The 19,730-nt window shown below is 38.8% G+C and overlaps 1 protein-coding gene across 2 annotated transcripts in view; it reads left to right on the forward strand.

Moving 5' to 3' along the window:
• Window positions 1-18,906, forward strand: part of rxfp2a (relaxin family peptide receptor 2a) — a 36,668-nt gene extending 17,762 nt beyond the window's left edge. For both annotated transcript variants that reach the window (XM_070917269.1, XM_070917270.1), the window contains 16 exons: window positions 1,158-1,229; window positions 2,052-2,123; window positions 3,099-3,170; window positions 4,756-4,827; window positions 6,219-6,293; window positions 6,756-6,827; window positions 9,175-9,246; window positions 10,327-10,401; window positions 12,527-12,598; window positions 12,680-12,751; window positions 12,926-13,155; window positions 14,366-14,511; window positions 15,371-15,466; window positions 16,882-17,050; window positions 18,279-18,497; window positions 18,641-18,906. In XM_070917269.1, the coding sequence (XP_070773370.1) occupies window positions 1,158-1,229; window positions 2,052-2,123; window positions 3,099-3,170; window positions 4,756-4,827; window positions 6,219-6,293; window positions 6,756-6,827; window positions 9,175-9,246; window positions 10,327-10,401; window positions 12,527-12,598; window positions 12,680-12,751; window positions 12,926-13,155; window positions 14,366-14,511; window positions 15,371-15,466; window positions 16,882-17,050; window positions 18,279-18,497; window positions 18,641-18,906 (1,852 nt within the window). The remainder of the gene's footprint in view (window positions 1-1,157; window positions 1,230-2,051; window positions 2,124-3,098; window positions 3,171-4,755; window positions 4,828-6,218; window positions 6,294-6,755; window positions 6,828-9,174; window positions 9,247-10,326; window positions 10,402-12,526; window positions 12,599-12,679; window positions 12,752-12,925; window positions 13,156-14,365; window positions 14,512-15,370; window positions 15,467-16,881; window positions 17,051-18,278; window positions 18,498-18,640) is intronic.
• Window positions 18,907-19,730: the final 824 nt, after the last annotated feature.

The raw sequence follows: 19,730 nt of genomic DNA on the forward strand, positions 1-19,730 counted from the left end.
AGCAACAACGTACGTTTGGAGACCCTATTTTGTGGAAATGCATCACAAGAAGGTACCTGTCTCCCTGGGACTTTATGTCTCCTCATTAATTCTTCTTTCAAATTTGGTATTCAGCAGGGCTCCATTTTCAGTCTCGTGGTGATGTTGGTTCATCTAGTGTCAGCAGTTTGGCAAATGATCAGCTTTTACACAACTAAAGCTACTGTTACATCTTAGTTTTCTTCAAACGAACGGAATCAAGAGTGAAATTTATATAATTCTTAACTCCAAGCCGCTGCAATCTGATTTGTAAAAATAATCAGAAATTCAAATCTGAACTTTGAGAGGAAGAAACAAAGGCACTTGAAATATGATTTCCCCACCTGGAAATACAGTAGATGGTGAGATGATGATAATGATCTAATTTAATTATCTACTCCTTTTTTTTCTGTTTGGTTTTATCTTTTGTAAAGGCCTTTGTAATGTTTCATTTGAGAAAGTGCTGTACGAATGTGATCCTGGACGTGTATTGAAATGCTCACAGGCTTGTGTCTGAATATGAAAGCCCATTGTTGGATATGAAGAACCTTGCTGCTGTATTTGTTGCCCTCTTCATCTGTCTTGTGCGTAATGAAAGGTTTTTAGATTTTGTTATTGTTCAGATCCATTATGTTGGGTATGTGTGTAACGCAGGCATTATAGCGCTCATTGTTTTTCCCTTTTGATGCTAATGGTGTGACCGGCTGCTGTTGTGTAACAGACACAGTTCAGTCTTCTTAGAGATTCAAACAAAGATGGTTTACTTGAATTCTAATGTGAATTTTGGGAGATCTGAGATGTCTGGTGCCAGCCTTGTATCTGCGTATGTGAGTGTGAAGATGGTTCGGTATATTTAACTTAATGCTAGGCCATTTTTCTTTTCCTGTCCCTGTAGTAACCTTTTCAGATTGCAAGACAGTGGACCTTTTTCAAGTTTTCAAGTCTTTACTGTGCCCACTCTGACAGATGGCACTTCTGTTATTGTTGAAATTTGACTCTGAATAAAATAGCCGTAGTTTGTGTCACTGTTTATTGTGCTTAATGCTTCAGATGTTTTGTCCTTTCTCTCTCTGCGTATCTTAGTGTCTCTGCACTTCAGGGTTTTTTTTAACTGTGGCGTTTCATGGGTTCTGTTATAGGTCGCTGAGGAGCAATAAGATCCGAGTGTTGTCTGACTTTGTTTTCTCAGAATACTCCTCCCTAGAAAGACTGTGAGTATCTTTTATGCTGCTTTCCACACACTCACAATATACACTTTTTGCTGGTTTTACTCATCATTCATGTGTTTCTACATTCAGTGTGCATAACTGTGGCTACTTCCTCAGAATCTGTTAGAGGAGATTGTGGAAGGTGGAAAACATGAATGAATGTTTGAGCAAAAAGCAAAACTATACAACAAATACTGAAAGAATCCCTGAAAGAAGATTCATAACAAGATAGAGGCCAGAAATGGTGTAATTTATTAATTTTAGTTATGAGGCTCAAATGGTAAACCATAGATGGATCAAAGAATTGAAGCTCCAGTCCGGCACCTCCTATTTGTGAGGGTTTTGTCCATGTGCTCTTGTGCTGCATGTGTTAGGGCAGTTTTGTTGTTAAAATAAATAAGTAGATTTCATCAAGCGGGTCTGTCTGCAGAATCCAGAATAACAATAGCTTCTAATTGATGGGACACACATTCACAAACATTTTCACTGTCTTAAACATTTCTAAACTTTAGTCACAGATCAAAGTTCAGTCATTTCTGGCTTGTTGTTCGTGTGTTTTTAAGTGTTATAATTTGTCCCCTGCAGATGACTGTTCTCTGCGTGTTCATGTGGAGTATATGTTGATGAGTGTATTATCCTGTCACTCTTACTGAAGAGATAAAAGGGAAATAAATGGTCGTGCAGTGGATGATAATGATGATATTAATCTAACAACAGGGTATTAATCACTTTTATGTGTATGTGTGCGTGAAATGTGTTTTTATGCATGAGAGAGATCAACGGTAAGTGGTAGAGTTTCAGATGAATTATGTTTTCTGTTCCCAGGTTTCTGCAAAACAACAGCCTCCAGTTCATATCCAAACACGCCTTCAGCGGCCTCCACAGTTTAAAGAGGTTGTAAGTAACCTGACGTTAATCTCTCCTGAAACAACTGCATGGATTTTATTTTCCTTCAGTCCACGTTTTTTTTTCTTACCCTCTTACGGTCATCTCTGACGAGTTTATCCTTCAGGTGTCAAATGTAGAATGGACTGGAAGCAATCAATTCATGGGTTTTGTTTGTTGTATTTATCAACTTAATTAGCATGTTTAATACAACAGAAGGAATTCAAGGAATTCAAGGAATTCAAGGAGCTTCACAGAGCGATTTAAAAGTAAATAATATATAAATCCGTGAGCTCGGGCTGGAATAGTTATTGATTGTTTAGATTATTTGAATTCATGTAGTGACCGTCTTCTACCGAGCAGTTCTCGGTTATCTCATATACAACATACAGAAATTGTGATCAGTTATTTTTTTTGACTCCAAACTGTCTCTGTGACACTGTACAAATTTGAGATAGCACACGCAGGTAATAACAAAAGTATCAAAAAATATCAGAGGTGAACTGCTGCTCATGTTGTCTACATATGCCAATCCAAAACCAGGTTACTTGAATAACTACGTAAAGGTCAGAAAACACAGCTGAGGACGTTTTACAGGTGTTAGCCACAGGGAGAAAATCTTAGATGTAGTTGTCTGTAACTGTGCACTTTCTTCATTAGCCTATCCATTAATCTCCTGGTTATTTCTTCAATGAATCGATTCATTATTTAGTCTATGACAGGTCAAAAAGTTTCAGTTTGCGAGGATTTATGAAGAAGCTGAAGAGAATACTTCTTTTTTTTTTTACCATTATTGCTTGAATTATGACTCAAACGATTAATCGATCATAAAAATACTAAAAATCATTTAAGCTCTTGTGTGTTTACTTTAAAACATTAGGACTGTAGGTAGGGTTTTGTGCACTGTATGGATCTTTGGGAGTCAGAGAAACCTCATCAGAAGATGTATTTTCATCCTCTTTCTCTGCTTCTCGCTCCATCTCTCAGGTTTCTCAGTGAGAACTTGATTTCCTCCCTCAGTCCTGGTGTGTTCAGGGATCTCCATCAGTTAGAGTGGCTGTGAGTAACACACATGCACCTGCGCATGCATGAATATGTGTGTGTGTGTGAGGAGGTTAAAGTGCTGTGTACTCTACTGTGGTTATATATGAATGTAGATGGAAGGACACTGTGTGACTGTTGAAATATACAAAGACACACATAGTATTTCTGGCAGTTATAATGTGTCTGATGCTCCTTTTTTTGTGTTTTCTGATTTTATCTTTAAAGTCTGAGATACAAATGTCTGTTTTATCCATACATGGGCATCCTTGTGTAATTTCCCCCCAGGGATCAATAAATAAAGTATTTCTTATTCTGATCTGGTTGGTTTAGGGGTCCCATCTGGGTTAGCAGAAGGATGGAAAGCTGGCAGAGTTGTATTTATTAGTACCCATAACAAGTCATAAATCGTGTACAGCTGTGTGTATTGAGTCTTATTTTCCCTGTGAAATCGAATTTGAGTCGTGTGCCATGCAACAAAAATGAATTTGTGTTCATCTCATGAGGTCAAGAGCTTAGGGGCTTAGGGAAGTGGATTAGAGTTTGAAACTGTGCCCTTTGCTTTAGGCCTGTAGCAGGCTAGAGGTCTTCTGCATTCAGCTCATCAGCTCTTTCTACCAATATGAAGGAACACATCCAACAACAATGACACTTTGATGCTACCAGCCTCCTTGGCTCCTCAGGGAAAATGCAAATATGTCTACCTATATAACTGAGAAACAGTCAGCTCTGTGTGATTTTTGTGAGGTCCATCTAGTGACATTAAGCGCCCAGCCAGAGAAGAAGTGATCACCAGAAAACATACGTTTGTGTATACTGTAGGTCTCCAGTGAATACATGGTGGCATTTGCATGTGCATGTGTATGTGTGCATGGTACAACTCAGATGAACTGTACTACTTTAAAGGAATAGTTTGACATTTTGTGAAGAACACTTATTTGCTTTCTTGCCGAGAGTTTGATACCACTCTCATGTCTGTCTGCTAAATGTTAAACTAGAGCCAGGAGACAATTTGCATAGCTTAGCCTAATGACTGGAAGCAAGGGGAAACTGCTAGCCTGCCTCTGTGAAATTGTAAAAAAGTATGCCTACCAGCACCTCTCACTTTTACTAACATGTTATATCTTGTTGGCTTGAAGTCTCATCATCACCGCGAAATAGCCAGGCAACAAGCGGAGACTCAAGGAAGTCAATGAGCCCGGCCAAGAAACAGTTACAGCACATAACGCCCCGTAAATCACAGCTTGTCATCTTTAAATATCAGACTGTGTTCAGATTACACAAACAAGATGCACATTTTGAGGTGCTGGTAGGAAGATTTTTTCAACCTTTGGGCAGAGCCAGGCTAGCTGTTTTCCTATTTCCAGTCTTTATGCTAAGCTAAGCTAATCACCTCTAACTTATTATAAATATTTATCGTACAGACATGAGAGTGATATTGATCTTCTCGTCTAATTATTGGTAAGAATGCAAATAAGTCTATTTCCCAAAATGTTGAACTATTCTTTTAATAACAATAAAACATATCTGAATAAAGTTTGGTCATATGATTAAGAATATAACAATTTAACATAATTTAAGAGGTTTGTTTTCTTTGTGCCAGGATATTGGATCATAACCCACTAAGCATCTTGTCCCAGGATACCTTCATTGGGCTCCAGTCTCTCATGTACCTGTGAGTTGCATCGTGTTTCTTAACAATCTTATGTTTTAGAGTTGACTGATCTAATCTAATCTCAGATTCCAAACATTTCTGAGTTCTCTAGGATGAGAAATATGAGGTTTCAGTTGTGCATTTATCTATATGTATTAAAAAAATCTGTATGTAGTTTGAACACCTACTCTTCAAGAATGATTGCTAAACTGAAGGTAATCAATATAGGAAAATAAACATTATAGTCAGTCCACGAAGATACGTTTTTTAGATGTCATTCATGTTTATCATTCAGTGTATTATCTGAGTTTTAAGGTGTGAAGCATGCAGGACCGTTTTCTCCGTTTTCTTTAATCAATTTTCCTGCAATCACTCACAGGAGATCAAGAGCTTTCATGCTTGTCAAATGTCTTTGGCTTTGCTAAGCTGTACTCTGTGAATACTGCACTGCTGAATTTCACTTTATTTCATGCTCAGTCATGAAACTGTGATATAATGGTGAACACTTATTGAGGGAGTCAGTGGAGTTTTGTTTATTTCATAAGTCAAGTCAAATCAAATTGACCAAAGTGTTTCATAGAGAAACAAACAAAACAAAATATTTAAAACAACAAACCCAGTGGATAATTTACATTAGATAATGCACTCAAAAGCTTTTGGTGCCCTTTGTGGTCTGTACTGTAACTCTTTGCTGTATTGAAAAGAGGCTTGAAAATGACCTGGGATAGGTGTTGTTTGGTATCACAGTTGTGAGCTGATATCATTTGATAACACTTTTTCATTAAAAAGTTTACAGATTGGCTGCCAACTTTGAACTCATATATGTTGGATACATCATTACAGAACAGTCCCTGCTGGGAAACTGTGTCATGCCAACATGGTAACCTCAAGCATGTTTAAAGTCTCTCAAAGTTGGTTTTCATTCTGTAGTGAAATTAAAGGAAACCAACTTCAAAAATTGGTTGAAATTTGCAATAATATTCATTCAACTAGTTTTTAAATGTTTTTTATGAAATCAGCTCAATTATGCACTACTGTTCTTAGATGCTTTTGTTCTATTTCTACAGGACAATGGTTGAATGACATTTGTGTATTTTCATTTGCAGCATCAGTGCTTGAAGTAAATAGAATTAGATATTAGTTCAATATGTTCTTGCAGAGAGATCAGCCATTTATACATGACTGAAATTTAATTTCCTGCTTTCTAACACATTAGTCATTGTGTTTCTGTTGCAGTAGTGTTCTAATTTTGGTCAATTATCGCCATATTATTTCTCTCTTTTTCCAAAACAAGTACCAGATCTTTTGTTTCCAGGTATACGAGTTAAAATGAGAGTACCTCTGCTCTGTAATGGTGGGAAATCCTGCTGTGTAGAGTTTAAACTCTGTTCTGTTTTTCCTTCTTTTGTCAGATCCATGGTGGACACCTCGCTGCAGCATCTTCCTCACCCGAGCTTCTGCCAACACATGCCTGCCTTGGACTGGCTGTGAGTCTGCTCTGACAATGTACTTGTGTGTGCGTGTGTGTATATGTGTGTGATTCAGTAGATGTCTGTGCTCTAATTAATTTACCAGACAGACGGATGTGTGTGTGTGTGTGTGTGTGTGTGTGTGTGTGTGTGTGTGTGTGTGTGTATATGTGTGTGATTCAGTAGATGTCTGTGCACTAATTAATTTACCAGACAGACGGATGTGTGTGTGTGTGTGTGTGTGTGTGTGTGTGTTTGCGTTTGTGCTTGTGTGCTATCTGTAGCTTTTATGACCCTCAAACACCAGACAAATGTTCTGTTTTATTCCTACTTTTACACTCATTTAGATTCTACTTTAGTAGACATAAAAGTTAATCAAATGGACTCACCAGCACTATTCACATATTTACATGTGAACACCACCCCTATCTCTTAAGTGTACACGCTATGTTCTGCCTCCCCTTTTCTTTCTGCTCTCAGAGATCTGGAGGGAAACCAGATTCAAACTCTCAACTACTCTATCTTGAAGACCTGCAGCAAGCTTGAGGTTCTGTGAGTATCCCACTTTAAAGCTTAATAGAAGCTAAAATGCTTGAAACACAACCCCTTTCAGGGGTTTACAAGAGTTATAAGGCATGTTTCTGTTCCATTTTCGGAGCAATTTTGGATGTTTCCCAAAAAGATACACAACTACAAATTAGGTGCATTTGCATCAGCTGGGTTTGAAGCACATGAATAGCTTTCACTAGCAAGGACCACACCACAACAATGTCATTTACGGGTTTAATGAACATTCTAGTATTGAATGTCATAGACTGATGAATGAATGTAAAGGGGAGGGGTGGAGGTGGAAGAAAGATGTCGTCTGTTAGGCTGGTCTGGGAGGTCGTAGTGAAGACCAGGACGGAGGGAGACTCAGGGTGGGGGTTCCGTCTCGATGTGTTTTCCACCCGAGCTGATTACAGCCCCCAGACGGTACCAAGAATGAGACGTGAGAGAAGTGTGCATCGGATTGAAAGGGAAGGGATGAGGGGAGGATGGAAGAGAGGATGAAGGGATGATTAAGTCAAAAAGTTTCCATTTACATTCAGCTTTATTCAATATAATACATTTTTTTCACTGTTTCCAACGGTTTAAATTTCAAATGAATCAATTTTTCAAAAAATCTAATTCAGGTAATTTGTTAAAGAGTTGGACAAGTCAGACATCTGGCAGACTGTGATTCTTCTTCTTTCATAATAAACCATTGCTTCTTTAGGACCATGACCCACACTAACTAACTAAAGTATTAGAATTAATAGAATTTGATTGTAGTTGCGTACTGACCCTGTGAAGCTTGTGCTTGTGCTAGTCCTGAAGACTCAGTGGTGCATAAAAACAATCTGGTTTTCATTTTCTCCTTTTCTAACTTTTCATCAACTCTACTTCATCGTGCGGAGTTTGGCCTGTTTGGTGTTCCATGCATTACTATCAGTTGGAGTAATAATGACTAAAACAAACTAATTAAATTTGAATTGTGAATTCTTAAGAGATTAGAAAGTTAATTTAACATTTTTTTCTGAATCCTTAAAAACGTCTTCTCCACTTTATTCCCAGTTCAGTTTTCCTCTCTCTCACACACACCAGACACACTTGTCCACTTTTATTAATTTCATTAATTAACATCAACAAAAACATGGCAGCGTGCCCTGTTCCATCACATTACTAAGAAGTGGGTCACACAGCGAATAGCAAATAGCTGCATCTGCTCAAAATGTGTTTACATCCATTAACTGCAGGCACAGAGATCTGCAAACTCTTTGGCACCAATCAATGATTAATATGATAATATTTATTCATGTAGGCACATTTCAAAACAAGGCTAAACAGTTTGCTTTGCAAGGACAGAGGTAAACTCTGATAAAAAAAGAAGTCACAACTGGGTGTTCATATTGAATTGAGTTTGATTGAAAAGAAGGCACTGACCTTACAAGCCTGAGGTGATGACCACCAGAAGGGTCCTGCCGCAGGAGCTCAAATAGTGATGAGGCTCAGACGGGGTTGAGATGTAGACAGGAGTATAATCACTTTTAAAGGCAGACAGAGAAGGGTAGCATGGGTTGGTGTACTGGCAGCAGCTTTTTGCACTATAGCAGACTGGAGATGTTTTTCCCCAAAGCCAGAGAGTAAGGAGAATAACAGTAATCAAAGTTTGTTACAAATAGATGCACCAGTGACATTTTCAAGCTCCTCAAATGACAAAGGAACCTGATTTTAACACCATGCCTTGACATGATTGCACAACCTTGTCACAATGAATATCAAAGGAAAAGTCAGAATGTAAAAGTTACAGACATCAGACCGAGGAAAAGGTATCCGTCATTCAACTGACAACATGCAAAGACATCCAGCTCTTGATGTCTGACAGACATGACAAGGTAGAGGACGAACTTTACCTCGACTGTCAAACATGAATACTGCCTCACTGCTTTGATGTCCAAGCAGTGTGACAGCATTAATAAGTGTAGGAGGAAGAATCTCTATCTGCTGTTTTCATGTCGTCCAGTGCTGTTTTTGTGCTGTGTCTCTTTATTGGAGACATTTCTAAGGTCAACAGTTTGACTCAATGAAGTAAAAGAAATGCGCTCATTGGTCCCACATTGGCACTGTTAAGATGAGCAAGGCATTTATCTGTCATCTGGGTGTGAATGTGTACAAGAGGAGGTTTAGAAAGTTCTATGTACAACACAGAAACTCCCGTTTGAGTCAGCATTAACAGAAGCAGCATTGTGGGAATCGGGAGCCATATGTTCAGATACTACAACAAATGAGGTTGCATCCAGTCCCAGCAGGGATCCACCACAGGGGATTGAAGCACCACTTTGCAGACTGTTTCTGACAGCAGCTCTGTCCTGTTCAGATTACTGATGGACAACAGGATCAGAAGACTTCCTGAAAACACCTTCCAGTCTCTGTGGAAACTGGCTGAACTGTGAGTCAATTTGTCTGTATCCTTATCTTTGTGTTCACATAATCAATTCACTTTATATCAGCTGACATTAGATAATAATAAGAGGTGGTTAGTGTGACCAGATACTGGGTTTATGTGGAGTCTGAAATGTCTATTTGAGAATATTTAAATGCTCTGGCGGTGATGGAGTTTCTTCACAGTCTGACTCAAATTTAAGTCATTTCTAACTCATCAGCAGATCTTTGTCAGCTCTTTTAAAAGACCCAATCATGAACACATGATACAATAAAACATTGCTTTAAGCCATTTATTTAAAATAGAATGGTGAACAATGAGAACAGCCATTCATTGTCACTTAGGTTGGTTCGGATGAAACAGTTTCAGAAATCTTAGTGAAATCTGAACACTCAGAATAATATGTTATTACAATAAGATCACATTATGTTTGAACTGGTGGATTATGTAAATAACATTTCACTGTTTGTTTTTTTAAATTCATGATTATGTTGATCCTTGGATGAATCTTCTAATGACTACCTATCTGTGTTCAGTGAAAAAAGCAGTTTGTTTAACTCACACCAAAAGTAGTATAATGTTCTGATGAACAACAATTAGGATGAATTAACCACAAGAGATGACATATAACTTCACAGTAATGTAAACACAATAAAGATCAATAAAATGATACACAAGAAGTAAAGGAGTAAGCATGCAAGAATTCACATAAAAGTCCTTAAAAACTGTCTTAAAATTAAGGTATAATGGATAGAGATTCAGTGGAAGCGGTGTTAGAAAATCAACAGTTTTGTAAAGAATTGCTCAATTGATTTTCAGTGGTCGGTATTTATTAATTATATTTTCTGCTAGTTATTTAAAAAAAGTAGTAATGCAGATCAAGAACTTCGGTTAATTTCATGTAAACATGAAATACATGTTGGTTTAAAGAGAGTTAAGTACGCTTTCAACTATCCATGTTTTGTAGTGAATGAGTAAATTACGAAAGGAGGTGAATCTGAATGTTTCTTAACGTACTTTTGTCCATAGAATTGACGTTTCCTTTTAATTTCCCCGTCTAATTTTTCTGTCTTTCACTGTGTTTAGGAATCTGTCCAGCAACAGGATAAGGGAGCTGCCGAAAAACACTTTCAAGAGCCTCTCCAAGTCCCTCCTTAAACTGTGAGTCGCTCATAGTCTCACTGCGAGGGCAGACATGCTTCTTTATGTGAATATTAAAGGAGGTGAAATATTAAGTATAAAAACACTTGATAACAATTAATAATAAAGAAACTCCAAAAATGAAAGGGAGTGTTATGCAGAGACAAAAGGTTTTAGTCTTGTGGTTGGTCCTGCTGTCCGGGATGTTATTGTAGTGCAAGAAGTTGGTGCACCAAGCAATATTTAAAAAGCCTTTGAGAATTGGCCTTCAGTGTCGTGTCACACTGGGATGAAATAATGAGTACAATTTGTTCCATTTTGGGGTCAGAGTCAGGTTAATAATTCTAGCTGTGTGCAAATTCTACATGCTCCATAAAAGCTGCAATGTTACAAATGTATCATGTGAAATTTACTCTAATACTGTAACTGTAACTATAAATTTGTGGTACTTTTACTCTACTTTATTTCCATTCTACTTCACTACATATTGGAGGGAAATTACTCCACCACTTATTTTAAGATATGATGCATTGTTATAGATTAAATTCACCAACCGTATATAAAGGTCTCCACCTTGACCTACGACAACAATAAAACGCTGCTTACACATCAGTAATAATTCAATAATATAATATATAATGTTATAACCATTTGTCTGCATAAAAAGTACTTTTACTTCTGAAAGCACCCATAAATAATGTTATTACATAACAGCGAGTTGCTGCAGTCAAATTTGTAAGTCATATGCCCATGTGACGTACTAATGACAATGGTACTTTCATATACACTACCATTATAATAGAAACAGCTGTAATACAATGAAGAGAAATTGCTGAACTCCACAAACACTAACAAATTGTTCTTTGTATTATGTTTGAGCTACTGGGCTGAAAAATAAATAAATTGATTAATTAATTAATTAATTAAGAGCTGTATCAGTATATTTGTGCTATTCATGTGTGTTACCAGCTCAGCCAGAAAAGGACTCTAATGCACATGTGCAAAGGAGTCGAAAACATTCAGAGGCATAAGGAACTCTTTTGACATACATGTTACTTACACTTGTGTTTTTACTGCTTATGACAAGTCAAAATGTCTTTTGTGTAAAATATGCTGGTTCTCTTATTCAGTATGTCCTCTGGAAATGACAAGGCACATGGGACAGTTATGGGACAGTTATGGTCTTTTAGTGATCATATACACACTTAAAATGTCCGACCACTTTGTATGCACATGCTAACCTTTCACCCATTAAAATCTTCCTGCAAAGTTCGCTGACAGCAACATTTCTGTACTGTTACTTTTCAGTATAAAGATTAAGACACAGCTGCTTGTGAACAGCTGTTGTTTCAGTGCAAGGGGGGGGGGGGGGGGGGGGGGGCAGGACCCGCGATACTGCCAGTCAGAGCACTGGCTGATGAATAATGCTAAAATAAAGTCTCTCTCTTTGGTGGTGAGCCTGATGCATTGAGAAATACAAATTAATCAGTTAATTAAATGTCAGAGATGTGTTTTATAGGGTAGTTACAGTAGTTTGTCATTAAAGTGGGAAAACTCTCACACTTAAAATCAAGCTGAAATCAGTTTCACACAAAGTTTGAAGTAGTTTTTTTTTAGTTTGTCATTATGTGTTTGCATGTGGTTTGTTCAGCTGATACATGGTGCTAAAGAGTGTTGGTGGATTGGATGTGTGCTTTCTGATTGGACGGTGGCCAGAGTTAACAACTGTGCCGCGGTCTGTTTCAGCCTACTCTAAAATTGCACTGTTACTCTTGCATTAAATTACATTTTTAAAATCAGGGATAGCGGGTAAATGTGTAGGATAAGTAAAATTATTCAGAAACTTACAGCAATGCCAACCAAAAGTATCCATACATACTGTATATTGTTGGTTAATGTAGGCATAGTTATACAGGTATAACTCCATCTCATGTAATGTAGAGTTTGAACATAGTGAAATTTGAGTGTGAAAATATGTAAATATGTAATGCATTCTGTATCCAGTGTGAAGTAGGATTAAACACAGGAAGTGGTCGGCCTGTTTTCCAGTTTAAAAAGGCATCTGGATTTTACTGCTATACGTTACATTTCACCCAGGCAGGCTTTATTGACCTTTTATTGAGTTGTCATCTGTTTCACGTTGCAGAAATATTTCCCACAATCCCCTTCTTCAAATTCACCCCAGCCACTTCAACCACCTGATCCAGCTTCAGTCTCTGTGAGTACACAAACACACACACACAAAGAAAGTGCTCCGCTGCAGCCTGAGCGGTGGTGAATCATGCTCTGTTTTCTACAGGGCGCTGGAGGGTATAGAGATCCCAGATATTCAAATGAAGATGTTCCTGCCTATGAAGAACCTCTCCCATATGTACGAGCAATCCTACACAACTATCACAATCCTCACACCTGTCTGTCACCACTGAATAACCAATGACGATGTCTCTTTATCTTTTTATCTCCTCTGTGTGTCATTGTTTGTCTCTTTCTCCCTTATTTATTCTGGTACCACCTTCCATTTCTATTTGTTCTTTCTCTCTGCCAGCTACTTTAAGAAGTTCCAGTACTGCTCCTATGCACCTCATGTCAGGTCCTGTAAGCCCAACACAGATGGCATCTCTTCCTTTGAGGACCTGCTGGCTAACATGGTGCTGCGGGTGTCTGTGTGGGTCATGGCCTTCATCACCTGCTTCGGTAACCTCTTAGTCATCGGCATGAGGTCACTGATACGAGCAGAGAACAACCTGCATGCTGTCTGCATCAAAGTCCTCTGTTGTGAGTAACCACACGCTACACTCTCACAAAACAAAGGTATACTATGTGCAGATGCAGAAATACATCCGACTGTGCACATAAGGGTAGCAAATACGTTTAAATTGAAGGGAGGGCTGTTTTAGAGTCATGAGTAGGTCAACTACAACTTCAAAAGCTAACAGAGGAACAGGAATCTAATGGATTTGCAAGGCAATAAAAGTGCTGTTGTCCAGACTGATGTAAGATCAAACAAATCATGTCCGTCTGAAACGAAACACATTGAAACCATTCTCAAGCTGTCGCGGCTGATAATCAGTTGTGAAATGAGGCACCAGGTGAAGCAAACTGTACCATTTTGCTGGATGTGTGCTGTAGCATTGCAATAATCGGGGCTAGAAAAAAGGACTAAGCCTAATGCTCGAGGACATCTAGACCCGGCTTTGTAAACAGTGGTCACACTACCGCCTGTTGACAAATTATTTCAAATGTGCAGCAGAGTGATCTGCTCATAGTGTGCTGTAAATGGAGGCCAATGGATCTCCTTTTTTGGGGAAAGATTTCATGCGTGATGTTATATGTGAAACATCCCGCAGTGAGACTTCAATTCTACATGTGAGAAATACCTCTGAAAAAACTGACCAGGTGAGATGATACCAGAAGGAGAAGATCATTTGAATAAAATAAAAACCTGAGGTTGTGAGCTTTTGCAGTGATTATCCCAAGTATGAATATTCCTCTTCTATTCTTAGCAGCAGTATTATGATTGAGACGAAGGCAGTGAACGTGTTCCTCATAGTTTCGGCTTCCTGCAGTTTATTTTTATGCTCTGTATTTGTATCCAGAGGCATCTTTTGGCTCAGTGAATCCTCTTAGTTTTATTTGGGTAAAAAAACACAGAACAACATGTCAGCCGGAGACATGCAGAGTTTAGTGGCTTTAGCGGCTCATACACCTTCCTCTGCTCTCTTTGACTGACTTTCCCTTCCAGACCAAATAGATTGTGTTATTGTTGTAGCTGCCCTGTTATTCTTGTAACCATTGTTATTATTACATGTTTAATTGAGTCACTGTCTGTCAAAATGGCTATACACATTGTTCTTCTATTTGGAGTAGCAGATGGAGTTCAGGCAAGAGCAACATGTCTCATGATAAAAACGGAGGGAATTATCAAACAAGATTAATTTAATTCCAATTTTGTTTCTCATGGATGTCGCCATGTCTTATCATTCAGGTGCAGACTGCCTCATGGGTGTGTACCTGTTCTTTGTTGGAGTGTTCGATGTAAAGTTTCGCGGGCAGTACAATCGTAACGCCCTGCTCTGGATGGAGAGCGTGGAGTGTCGGACCATTGGATTCCTGGCCATGCTCTCCTCGGAGGTAACTTAATATGGATTAATGTCCCACTCACAGACACACATACACAAATATGCATGCAGACAGACACACACACTCATCTGCTGTGTGAAATGGAGCCTGTGGCACACAATAAACTGTATTCACTGCAACACATATCCAAGATTTATCCATATTCTTTTGAAGCTGTCGATTGCACTTACACTCTCTTATTCTGCAGATGCTGCTTTTTCACTGATCCCATATCAGCCACTGTTGCTATTGCTGCTTCCAGCATTTTATTAGCACAGCATGCAGCTCTGACTTTTCCTGAGGGAGAACTGGATTATCATCCGTTTTTGCTCATAATGCTGTGATCTATGTCTGCAGGGAGAGGCACTTTCAGAGCTTATACTTGCTAAATCTAACCCTTTGCATACCACTATTTATTCAGTTTTACTGGTGTTGCTGTTTTCTGACTCACACTATGGATGAATCCATCTTATGTTTTCTCTCTGGACAACGATTCCAATACCTCAATTCAGGGTATCTGAGGACCTGATTCCAGCTCTCTCTTTTTCCTCACTGCATGGAGCTCACTGGAATCATATTTTTATGTAATGTGACATTAGGCATTGGTATGGCGCCACAAACTGAGTTGGCGGGCCGCCATGACTGTATTTAAAGGTGGCAGTAACATGCAAAGAATTGTAGCAACAAAGGCTGCGAGCGAGCAAACAACGGATGTAAACAGTGTGCAATTTAAAATGTAATAAATATTTTGTTGAAGGAAATGCACTCAACACGTTTGTTAGACTTTGATGATAAACACTGACTCTAAACTTTACTTTTGTAAATTTATTTTGTGACTATAAAACATGTAATAGTGAGTGTTTTCTCTCAGGTGTCTGTTCTCCTCCTGACCTACCTAACTCTGGAGAAGTTCCTGGTTATTGTCTTCCCCTTCAGCAATCTGCGGCCAGGAAAACTTCAGACTGGGGTGAGCTATAGTACTAATACAGGAAGTTGATTGTTGAATGTCTTTATTTTCATATGAATTTAATTGGATGTTTTTTGTTGTTTGTGATGTTTTATATAGGACATCTTTAAAGAAACAACACCAGAGTTTACTGCTCACTTCAGTTGTTTGGTGTGTAAAATAGTCATACATCCTTTTGCTGTGACAACATTGGATTTGCTCTGCTGTAGTTTTTTAATTTTTTTTTGCTTTTATGGTTTTAGTGTGCTGCTGAGCGCTCAGCCAGTGCACTTAGTACACTCTGTGTCCTTTGCTGTAGCTACGTGTAGAAATAGACAAATTGTATTGCAGAGCAGATCCTAATTACAGCAGGGTACAGCCAGAAAAGCTGTTTAAAGTGTGAAGGTGAAGCCTTTCAGCTTTGGGTCACAGAGGGTTCGCAGCACCAGCTTTATTGCAACTTCAAAAATCTATATAAATGACACAGCAATAATTTTGCTTTACAACTAAGCCACAGAAACATGCCGTCAGTTGACTCACCTTGTGTGTGTGAAAACGCCTAATTAGGAATTCTTTATCAACACTGAAATTCTCATTAAAACAGTTGTTAATTTTTGACACTTTTACCCTTCGGTAGTACTTCTTTAGTTTAGCTCAACTTCTTAAATGCTGAGTTGAAAAACTTAATGACCATGACATGAAGATTACAAATGATAAACTAAAAAAGTAAAACAAATTTTTAAAAAAAAAGACATATGAAGACAAAGTATGAATCCATGTTTAAAGCATAGCAATAGTTCAGGCAGAACAGCTGTGTATGCTTTTACAATCACTGCCTCATTCACAGCTGTGTCAGCTGACCAGAAACGTCCAATTATATTCATGCCGGTGCAGAATGTTGACATTATAATCTGACACTTCTGACTATTAGTCTACTGATATCCTCATGCCAAAGCATGACCCCAAGCTCCTCTTTATGTGCTATATTTTTGTTATAGTTGATTTAACTAAGATCTAATGTTCATGTTTGTTTTGAGGAATTACTTCTCTAGCAGAATCCCATTTGAGAGCTCCCTCAAAGAGCAGTGCACTTTCAGCCAAATGTAACTGTATAACTATTTACTATAAATGCTCCTGCATCCTTGATTTAAGTCAGACTGAGAGACGGTCTCTGTGCTCTGTGATAAAGCTCTGCCACCTACTGTTTTCTTTATCTAGAGTCTAGATGGAGGAAGAGCCTGAAACGACTTGTTAGTCAAGAGGAGATAAACTAGATTGAACTGAATGTTTGGAGTAAGCTCCGGTTAATTAAATGGCAGTGAAAGTGTGGAGATCCAATGAGTCATCAATTAGTTTAAATCATTTTTCATTGTGGGCTTGAAGAGTACCCAAGAGTATCAGAAATCCTAACAGCATGTTTGTCGTCCCGCTGTAAGGTGGTCCTGGCCTCTATCTGGCTACTGGGGTTCATTATTGCTGCCGTGCCCCTAATGAACGAGGACGTGTTTGGAAACTACTATGGACGTAATGGGGTCTGCTTTCCCCTGCACTCTGACAGGCAAGAAAAACCCACAGCCAGAGGATATTCCACAGGGATTTTTCTGGGTAAATTGAAGAAAATAATGTTTTTTTCCGCTATATATTACACTAAATGAAGGTTAAGAAATTGCACGATTTGTATGTAAGGATGTACAGGTGAATTTGATGCAACTTTGAAAGTTTCAAGAGCAATCTGATCCCATTTTAAGTTGCATCGTTGCACAACCAACTAACAGAACAGGGAACAGTGTTACACCTTAGATGGCTATTACACAGCAAACATCATGGCTCCATCAACAATGCATGATTAGTCTGGGTTCTTATTACTCAATGTTCTCACAGAGGACCAGTGGAGGTCTGGCAACAGTGATTAATAAATTACAGGGAAATTCTGTCTAAACGGGTGCCAGCATTTACATCACAAGGCTGTTAAAAGAGGAATCCTGTGAATTAATTCATGAGGTGCCACAGTTTGTTGTTCATCACTAGCTCTTCTTTCTGAGTGCATGCTCACATGAAAATCTGTGTATAAGTGCATGCGTGTGTATTTGAGGAAGTGTACTGTACATACTGTACCTGCCTATCTGTGTTGTATGCACGCTCATGCAGTGGTGGAAAGTAACTAAGGAGATTTATTCAGGTCTTTACTTAAGAACAATTTTGAGGTACTTGTAGTTCACTTCAATGTATTTATATATCATTATATCTCTACTTTAGATTCACATTTTACATTTAAAAAAACACACATTTAGTCTGACAGTCAGCAGTTCCACCAAAGAGACATTTCTCCTCTAAACCTCTCAGAAGGTTTCATATATACAATTGGCCCAAATTGGCCCAAAGAGGTACAATTATCCATTATGTCACAAAATGAATCAAAGATAAGAAAAAAAAGGCCTAAAAATGACTTTCCTGCCACATTAATCATCTCACAACCTCACAGATTTATCAGTATGTGCTCGACCTGTAGGTTGGGAACCACTGGACTAAACTTTCTAACTGTATAGGAAGTAATAAAAAGTAGCTCCACATCAACCAGCTACAACAGTAATGCTTTGATGCATCAGTATTAACAATTTAATAGTGTCATGTATAATAATATCAGTGTCAGTTTTAAGTACATTTTGCTACTAATACTTTTACTTTACTCTACTGCAGGATTTGGAATGCAGGACTTTTACTTGTCATGAAGTATTTTTGCATTGATGTATTGGTACTTTTACATAAATAAAGGATCTGAATACTTTTTCCACCACTGCATTTATGTGTGTGAATAGCATGTGCATTTCTTTAGGTCTAAACCTGGTGGCATTCCTGGTGATCGTCTTCTCCTACTCCAGCATGTTCTACTCCATCTATAAAACTGGCATCAATGCGACAGACTTGAGGAGCCGACTGCACAGAGACGTGGCTGTGGCCAACAGGTTTTTCTTCATAGTGTTCTCTGATGCCCTCTGCTGGATTCCCATATTTTTGGTGAAAGTCCTCTCACTATTGGAGGTGGAGATACCTGGTAAGAAATGAAACAGCCCTTGTCACCCTGCCACACATCAGTGTTCTACTGTTTGAACCCTTTACTTATGGAATAACATAAAAAGCATCCACAGACACGTATTGCTTAAAAATGTGGACATCTTTGCTCCTGTTCTCCTTTAGGCACCATCTCCAGCTGGGTCGTCATCTTCATCCTTCCCATCAACAGCGCCTTGAACCCCATCCTGTACACCTTGACCACCAGCTTCTTCAGAGAGCAGGTGGAACTCTTACTCTGTCGTTGGCAGAGAAGACACACCTTGAAAAAAGACAGCAAAAGCCTCACCTCCTCCACATTCTTCATGGAGACGCAAAGGGCTCATTGCTACCAGCTACCAGCCTACCTCCAGCGGGTGTCCCTAACCGCCGCAGATCCCCGCTACGCCTGAGGGAGGCAGGAACTTACCTGGCACTTTGTAAACTACGGGTCGAGGGCCTACTGCTGGTTATATCTTTAGTCTCCTACATGTACACTGCCGTGTTTTAACGAGAGTGACCTCCCGATGGAGCAAGATTAACCATCACTGAGCTGTCTCATCATGCTCTGATACATTTGATGACCACAATTAGGCGCTTTTGTCCAAAGCAGTTTACATTTTTTCCCCTCACGTATCCACACAGGGAGTGGATGACCCTGCGTACCACTTGAGCTACAGTGACCCCCATGCTTGCATGCATATGTGGCCATACATTTGATATTGTTCCAGATGAGGTAAAGTGAAAATAGGAGTAAAAAAGAAGAGGAGACGAATGAAAGGATAAATACCACCATATACTGTACAGCTCACAGGCACAGGACGATCACAGTGGATGTCTTAAGTCAAGCAAGAAAAGTGCTTATTGTCCCACATACACCCCTTGGTCAGATTTTGGAGCTGGAGCAGGCGAGGGCGCTGAGAGACAAGCAGCCAAATATATCTCTTATCTCACAGAAACTGTTTTTCTCCGGAGTGACTAAAGGATGATGCTCATCAGACGCTGAGCTGAGAAATGGATTCAAGGATAAATGATTTCAGTCTCAACAAAAACAAGGAATGAGTCATGAAACTGCATAAAATGTAGCACTCGAACATGGTTTATGGAATTATAATGCTGGCAAAATACAAATGAAAATGCAAATTCAGCTTATATTTGTTTTCATTTAATGTGCACAAAAACACATATTTGATATTCAAATGCCAAAATCCAGCTTGCATTTTTTATTTCATCTACC

Source organism: Enoplosus armatus, chromosome 13 (assembly GCF_043641665.1).
Source record: "Enoplosus armatus isolate fEnoArm2 chromosome 13, fEnoArm2.hap1, whole genome shotgun sequence".
NCBI lineage: Eukaryota > Metazoa > Chordata > Actinopteri > Centrarchiformes > Enoplosidae > Enoplosus > Enoplosus armatus.